The sequence below is a fragment of the Cydia splendana genome, chromosome 4 (assembly GCF_910591565.1).
Source record: "Cydia splendana chromosome 4, ilCydSple1.2, whole genome shotgun sequence".
NCBI lineage: Eukaryota > Metazoa > Arthropoda > Insecta > Lepidoptera > Tortricidae > Cydia > Cydia splendana.
Genome location: NC_085963.1, coordinates 9,376,219 through 9,384,635, shown reverse-complemented (window position 1 = coordinate 9,384,635; position 8,417 = coordinate 9,376,219). Strand labels below are relative to the sequence as shown.

At 37.0% G+C, this 8,417-nt stretch overlaps 1 protein-coding gene across 2 annotated transcripts; it reads left to right on the top strand.

Moving 5' to 3' along the window:
- Positions 1–1,215: 1,215 nt before the first annotated feature.
- Positions 1,216–6,551, top strand: LOC134789493 (acanthoscurrin-2-like). Of its 2 annotated transcripts, XM_063760071.1 has the most exons (4): positions 1,216–1,383; positions 2,855–3,047; positions 5,746–5,980; positions 6,389–6,551. In XM_063760071.1, the coding sequence occupies exons 2-4, from the start codon at positions 2,861–2,863 to the stop codon at positions 6,426–6,428; spliced, it is 462 nt and encodes a 153-aa protein (XP_063616141.1). In that variant the 5' UTR covers positions 1,216–1,383; positions 2,855–2,860; the 3' UTR covers positions 6,429–6,551. The 2 variants fall into 2 exon arrangements, with proteins under 2 accessions (XP_063616141.1, XP_063616140.1); XM_063760070.1 differs by lacking the exon at positions 1,216–1,383 and having other exon boundaries at positions 2,838–3,047.
- Positions 6,552–8,417: the final 1,866 nt, after the last annotated feature.

Genomic DNA, 8,417 nt, shown 5'->3' with positions numbered 1-8,417 from the left:
AGCGCGAGAATTATGTACGTAGGTACATTTTAATAGGAGTAAAGGAACAAATTAGCTTTATATATATTTGTACCGACTTACTTATTACCTTCTTACCTTTATTGAAATAAACATTATATTAGGTAAATGACGTCTATTACTTATTGCCCTGTAGACTTGAAATGCAATTACAAGTAAGAATAAAAGCAGGCCCTGCTTGTACGGTCCATTAAACTTACAAACAATTGTTTTTGATATGTTATTTTACTTACTTTGTAGGTACTCGAAGCTCACCTCGCTCGTACCAATACATCTGAGATTCTGATGCCAAAATGAGACCAAGTTGACATTAATTTGTAAGTTTTAATCGGACTCCTGCTCGCTACTTATGAGAGTTATGAGCATATTAATGTTTTATAATAAATATAAATAATAAATAAATATAATGTACTCTTTATCTGTACACCTAAAAAAGAAGCGTTTTCAGGAAAACACAATTGACTATAGAATGACTATAGTACTGACTAAAGACAACAAGTCTTTCAGATAATGTCATAAAAATAGTAATTGTTTGACTCTTCGACTGCATTGCTTGTTTGTAGGTATATCAGTTACTGAAATGCCTCAGGGCCGGTAACTATAGTTAGTTATTTGGCATTAGAAACAAGGTAAGCGATCTTGACAAGTATTTTAATTGAAAAACGCTTTTTAAAAATCAATAACTATTACTTATGAAAGCAGAAGAATATAAATGATCGTATTAGATTCATAATTGTTACATATTTGCCGTGACTTATTTTTAAAAAGTGTTTTTCAATTAAAAGACACGTCAAGATTGTTTACCCTTTTTCCAATGCTAAAAAAACAACTATATAACTTCGTAGTCAGGCTAATAGAAAAATTGTTAAGTATAACAATAGCAATTTTCGTTAAATATAACTTAATACAGAATGTGTATTGATCACACAGAGCTTATTAATGTAGTCTAGCATGCACGTTTTGCACAATAGTTTTATTGAAACAACAAATACAAAACAGAGTTAGTTGTAAAGCCACCTCAAACAGCTGAAACTAGCTTTTGATTAATACCTGTGGCGATGCCGCATGCGAAGCCAGTTCCGAGTTGGGAACTATGCCCATCAACAATATCATGTTTGTAATAGCGCCTAATGAATATTGAACATTGGATTCCACCTGGCTTATTATTACTTATTATCATGACTTGGCTTCTTGTTGATATATTGGTATTCGGCTAGGTGGGGCGATGTGGTGACATATCTTTCGCAGGACAACGATCCGTAATGTGTGGTCGCCGGGTCGTCCTATATAAGACGGAGGTAGGATCTCACTGGGCAGAAGATTTGTACCGGTTTGAGTGTGTGCTAGTCGCAGATTTTGAAACAGGTGCGTCAAATTAATTTCTAATATTTTTAAGTTAACTTAGTGTACCAATTTTGCAGTTAGGACGGTTTCAACATTTCCATGGCAATTGTGTACCAATCTTGTGGCGGAAAGATTATCATGGAAAGATCTCGTAAACGTATCACTATTTTCTATGGAGTTTATATTTCACTATATTTATTTATTTCTAGTGAAATTTTTAAGTAACTTCTGCCATTTACATATCTATTATAACACAAATATTCGTGTTTAATATTGATGGCTTACCGGGATGCGAACTCAGAATCAGAGGGCCTACCGCGAACCACGTTCGACGCGTTGCCTCTGTGTCGCACTTGTAAATTCGTACATAAGTGTGACAGAGTGGCAACACGTCGAACGTGGTTCGCGGTAGGCCCTCTGATTCTGAGTTCGCATCCCGGTAAGCCATCAATATTAAACACGAATATTTGTGGGCCTAGCATCAGGTAAGCTCCGTAAGCTAACGGATAAGGCCTACCTAAAAGTTTTAGTTTTTTTCTGATTCTAAAAACGAATATCATCCCATTGATTGAAGAAAATGTTGTCTGTAATGTTATATTATAAAAAAAATAAAAACATCCTTCAAAACCCGCTTTGTTCTACCCCCTAGCCCAAAGCCGGTAAGCACTTTAAAACGAGGAGAAATTAATTACAAAACTAACTGAGACTTTAGTGTGTATATAATTGTCATAAAAATTATTTTCAGGTTACATAAAATACCTATTTTACTAGTTTTTAACAAGTTAAGGGTTTATCTATGGAAGTTTACATTAACGACTCAATCAAGAGTGTTTCCGTTTATTTCAGTTGATGAGATTTTCCCTAAAATACGTATTTTAGTTAAAATATGATAAAATTTAAACCACACAGAAAATCGCCTGTAGGTACTCTTATTATTTTTTTGAGTTAAATAGTTTTAACAACATTAGGCTCTGACTATATTTTACAAAATTGGTTAGGTGTATGTACAATACGAACAGTAATACATTCCTACAGTTCTTGTTTGTACAATGCTAAAAATTAGACTTAATTGGTAATTCAACTTGATCATTAAACACCTTATACGACACGTCTGCTAATATTTACTTAATATTATGCAAGAATAGTCCCGCTCCCCAAATTGTTCCTCAATTATTTATTTAATACGATTACTTTAAAAAATATGAAGGTATTGGTAGTAAGGGAGGAAGAGATATAATAGGGATACTCATAAGTATGGACAAAGGTTTGGTTGGAGTATTAACAGACTGTAAATATTATACAGATAGGTAGGACCAACAGGGCCATCTTAAACTATGCTGAGACACCTAGGCACATAAGAATTTGGGTCCCTTTTGGAGAAAGCTAATTAAATGAACATTTTTCTACTAAGATTTCTACTAAGGCCCTGGGCACGGGCCCCGTGTGCTCTTATGGTAAAGAGGGTTCTGATGACCAATATATTTGAATGCAGATCACAATGAAAGTGTGCACAGTAGCGTTCGGAGTGCTCGTGGCGTGCGCGGCCGCGATGGCGCTGGAGCCCAGCCCACTGATCCGAGCGCTGCAGCCCGTGGAGGCTGAGGAGCAGCCCACGCAGCTCGTCCCCGTCTACATCCAGCCCACCGACGTGCAGGGACCGAGGCAGAAGAGATCCCTGCTTCTTGGTAATTACCTACCTACCAGTGGCGGCGAGTCTAGATTGTTCGTAGGCAAGCCGTAGCTAAGTTGCCCTTCCTTTTTTTCATAAGTTTAAAGAAAATGGCCCAAGAGCCTGAATATCAGACAACCCGATGGGAATCGAGTTCTATGGATGCTCCGCCACTGCTACCTACTTTATACAGATCTGCTGATGAGCTATGACAGGCCTGTGAAATGCTGCAGGAAGTGTTATACGATAAGCGTTTTTAAGCATTTGAAGAAGTCAGCACATTACTTACTCGTAAAGAGGATTTTAGGGATTCCAGTTCTAGCTAGCTATATGAAATATCTTTTGTAAAGTAACAAGCGGGTTACTTTTTGACAAGTGATGGATTCTAAAAATTTGTGATTCATACATATTTACATACAAAGAAATCAAATATAGGCAAGGAATGTAATATTTATATAATATTATGTATAATCACCGAGACATAAAGATTCCGCTGTTTTTACACGTTGAACACGTTCGGATTTCGTACCTATAAAAAACTTTAATTTTACAAGTTTTATTCATAATTCATAGACTTTTTATTGGTATCTTCGTCTTGTTAGTTCTATAATTAAGCCATACGTGAGTGACCCGTTTCAAATATGGTTTCTATTAAATAAATTAAAAATGGTCACATACCTATATATATCACATATTAAAAGTCAAAAATTGCTCGACATATTTCACTCCCTACTCGTACCTACATGTAGGTACCGGTGTAATTTAATATGCACGCATTTTTTAATTAAAACAAGAGTTTGCTAAAACGATTATCAAAAGAAAAATCTTTAAGGAAACGGTTAACGAGTATTTAGTCGCTAACTTCGGGCGTAACGTAAGCACAGACTGCACGGAAACATACCCAATATTTTTCAAAAGTACTGACTAAATACTATTCTAATAAAAGTCAATAGCACCTGGTGTTCTATAACTATTAGAAAATATCGATAACAGTATATTTAAAAGCAACATTTCACATGTTAAATTTTTTGAGTACCTATAAGTAGGTATAACCAAGATGCAAAACCATAATATTAGCCTATAATTTTTCAGTGTGTAATTATAATTGAAAAGGCTGCAAGCATATACGTATTATGTTATTTATGTACAAACAAACTTAGCCAGGGTTACATGTAAGCGTATAAAATAATTGGCATATACACATAGGGTATTAACGATATGAAACAAAAAATATCCGTAAGCATGTTTTTTATCCCGCTATTTCGGAAGGAGACCTGGCGCGAGCCGACGTAGAAAACTGGGTAATTTATATGGCTTAATTTTTCTAAACTAACATAAATCTACCGGTTTAATTCATAAAACAAACTGAACTCCTAAATCATTAAACACAAATAAAGGATTGCCAGGGCATTATCAAAGCTGGCACAGAGAGACCTACATTTTTATACAATCAAAATATTACCTATTGCTCGACGCTCGATAAATGAGGGGCTAACGTAGAGATTATAGTTACGATAGACTCTACCTATCTAAATTTACTAATCAACACTATCTCTAAACAAAGTATACATCGTCAATTGTTCATAAGCGCATTGTAATTTGCCTAGGTCTAATAAACTATTATATATGTACGTAAAAACGTTCATTTAGTATTTAGAATAGGTTTACCGCTAGGGGTTTGGCGACATTGATATGCGGGCCTGCGACATTCCACGCGGATACATTACGTGGGATCACGGATCCCGGGAGGACGACTTACTTTCTACCCCCCGAGATTGATGGTAGATTGTTTTATCTACTGGGAATATAGATGAGCTAATCAGAGCGTGTGCGTGTTTATTGACTATGAAATATGCTAATTTGGCATGGTTCGGTCGCATAATGTGCCAGACGCTTTCAGCCTTAAACATGGTATTTAGATAACGAAGATTGAATATGTTAATTTGAAGCCGTTAGATTTAAGTAATATATAGCTACTCTATAGTTTTCATTCAAACTAAGTAAAATGAAAAAATAATACTCGTCGAAAGCTGTATCGTTAAAATGGTTATATTCGGTACGTCGGAACGGATGGAAACTCGTCAGTTATTTAACGCTTCTAAAATTTCAATATCAAAAATTCACTGTGGATCGACACAAAGGTTTAGTAATTTAGCAAAAAGGGAGAAACTACGTAGCAATTTGCGTCAAAAAAGAAAGCCTTTCCCTGTTGTAGGGTGTAGCATGTCATAATGACAGTCATTTATAGTTAAACTTTAGTATGTTTTGATGTAAGTAGATATATGACTTTTGTCTTATCTAGCAGATAAAAACTTCCATACATATAGAACAAAATAAAACCGTAGGTACCTACCTACCTACCTAGGTATCTACCTACTTTCTGATGGAATTGTGAAATTCCACTATTAGCATTCAGTACACTAATTACCGGACACAATTAATCAGCCTCTTTTATAGCAAGTGTTTGGTATTTATTGCAATATTTGCAATACAGCGGGCAAATTTTGCCAGCATCTTCGGCACCATGCCAACGGGCCCATATTATTTAGACATATTTTAATTTTATTTAGTATGTATTAGTTTTTAATTTTTATTTAGTTTGCGTTGGTTGATTTCTAGAGATTGTGGAGAATATCCTATCTGCCTTTAGTGCCTTTTGTATTTTGTGTTCGTGTTGTGCCAATAAATAAATAATTATGTATTTGTGATCGCAGGAGCTGCCGGTCTCGGCGGTCTCGCCGTCCTCGGCGCCGGCGCCCTCGGCGTGGGTCTGATTGGCGCTAAGGCTGGTTTGGTCGGTGGCGCTCTTGCTGCCGGTGCACTCCAAGGCAGAGGCTTCGGCGGCGGCTACGGCTATGGCGGTGGCTACGGCGGTTACCACTATGGAGGCGGTTATGGCGCCTACGGAGGCGGCTACGGCGGATACGGCGGTGGCTATGGCGGCTACAGGTGAGTAAAATTACCAGTTCGGTAACTAATTTATATTGTCTATTTTGCTCGTTCAAATTTGACATCAAATATCCCATGAGTCCGCATATATCCACCGCCTTGCGTGCATGCCATCTGGATAGCCTCCTTCATGCAAAAAGTTGGCGTTATTCAGTAGTTTTTACAATTGCCTACCATCTGACCAAGTAACTCCAATGGGAAAATAGGCCTTACGTTACTTTGGTTGGATTGCGACGCCTGCAGCGTTGTTTAGTCGTTTGCTTTGTTTCCCACCGCTACCACGCTGCAGCGCCTGCAGCAGTAATGTTGCATTAGCAAAACTGCTGCAGTGGCAATCCGAATATTCTTTCTTGCTTTCCTTTTGTTTTTTTGTTTGTTTCACTGGTAATAATATTTCTGTTGTTACAGGTCCTACCCCACATACGTCGTAGAAGAAAGTTGGTGCTGATTGCTTCATATAGCAATATGTAGTTGTATTATTGTTCAAAGACTTTGTTGTTTTAAGTGAAGTGAACTAGTTATTATGTGAAAATTCAGTGCGTGATATAGGAAATAAAAACCTACGAGTACAGTATTGTGTATTGATTTGGTCAAAGAAAAATACCAGTAGGTTGGGTAATCCGCCAGTAACTGGCCACCCTAAACTAAAAATGAATTCTATTCACCTATAAACATAACTCATTTTATAAACAATAACTGGCTAGCCTTCAATAACTAGCCACCTTATATACTAAGATAAATTTTGTTATAGGTGAATAGAATTCATTTTTAGTTTAGGGTGACCCGTTACTAACAGATGGCCAGTTACTGGCGAAATACCCTATGACTTAGGTGTTCGAGTAGTAAAAAGAAGTATATTTTTTATTAACTACCGTGATACTAAAATATTAATAATTTCGCTGATCGTAGCAATTTTAAACCGTGGCCACCGCGAAAGTCTTATACTTTAATGTATACCGTTATAGGTACAAATACCTATAACGTATGTTATTATGCGTATTCTACTTATTTACCTACTTATCCTCAATTATTATAATATTTAATAACACAATTTATTCATAATAAACTTTAACTAAGTTTCAAAAGTGAATTATTTAAAGCGAAAAAAGTATTGTTGAAATACCTCAAAGACCAACAAACAGCTTTTACAGACATTACAAATAACACGAAAATCTTTTTACGAGTATGAAAACTTTTAACGAGGCATGAGAAACCCAAACACTTATTTTGTTTTAGTTGTATAATGTAAAATTTTAGTTAGCGCTCTTTGGTTTGCCGTATTTTCTTTATCAGCCAATTTTCCCGTGTGCCGTATATATTCAAGAAATAATTAGCCGAACTAGATAATAGTACATAGCACTCACACACAATCATTACACAATAACCAACATAGCACACTTGTATCACAATGTATCGAGGCGATATTGTGCGCTTGAGCTGCAAGCCAGCGCACAATAAGAAAGCCAATGTGTGTGTGAAAGACACGCGTTTCATACGACGTTTTTCAACAATACCCTTATACAAGTACCCTGCGTGTTAACGAGTGTTTTTTTCGGAAAAGAGCACATTTCGTTTGTTCGGAAAGATTTCCAGGATAATATTTTCGATGCAAGCGATTCGGTCATGTATCATGGACGTGCTGCGAGCGTTTATACTGGCTATGTTCTTTAATACTTACCGAGATAATGCGTGCGTTATTTTTGCTGAGACTAGACAAGACTGATCTTAAGATCCGTAAGAAGTCTGCGTAGTCAGGGATCACATTGATGCTGGTTCATCTACTGCAAGTTCTAGGTTGTGCTTGATGAACGATGGGAACAACGGTTGCGCGGGTGGATGAGCGCCACTGGCATCGAAACAGCATTAACGGAGATGGATGGGATCGGCCCACGCCATCGCCTCTTTAATCTCGCACAAAAGATGTACGATGCACACCCAGCCCGCTGATGATCGCTCTCGAGAGATCACTTCGCACCGGTTGACAGTGCCGCGCTGTCCGCCGCTCCAACGGCCCTTTATTTATTTTGGCTATTCAATTACATATGAGTGAATTATTGATGTTAACGTTCTTGTTGCCTCGTATACCTCAAGTATTAGATGACGCGCTTATGTATGCCTGTGAATTAAGCAAATCAAACAGTCAGCAACAGTCAGTCACAGAAAGTCTCACATATTCACGAAGTCGAAATTCAAATAATAAGATCAACGAAAATATGGTTTTGTTTCACATTTCATAGTATAACCCCCCTCCACCCCGTATTAGTATGTAATTCGTCTAGTAAAACATTTAAAAAGATTTGGACTAGTTGGATTTATGTCCTGTGGTGTTTCTTGCATTAGAAGAGCAGATTTATGACTGAAAACATTTGTGCCTCTGGCATTTGTAAACTTGCTCGTGAAGGACAAAAGTTTTATTTACATCGGGCACAACACTGAA

Bases quoted from the DNA above. Each gene is read 5' to 3' on its own strand.
- LOC134789493 (XM_063760070.1), top strand. From the start codon at position 2,849: ATGCAGATCACAATGAAAGTGTGCACAGTAGCGTTCGGAGTGCTCGTG. The intron at 3,048-5,745 runs GTAATTACCTAC...TTGTGATCGCAG, and splicing joins GAAGAGATCCCTGCTTCTTG to GAGCTGCCGGTCTCGGCGGT. The intron at 5,981-6,388 runs GTGAGTAAAATT...CTGTTGTTACAG, and splicing joins GGTGGCTATGGCGGCTACAG to GTCCTACCCCACATACGTCG.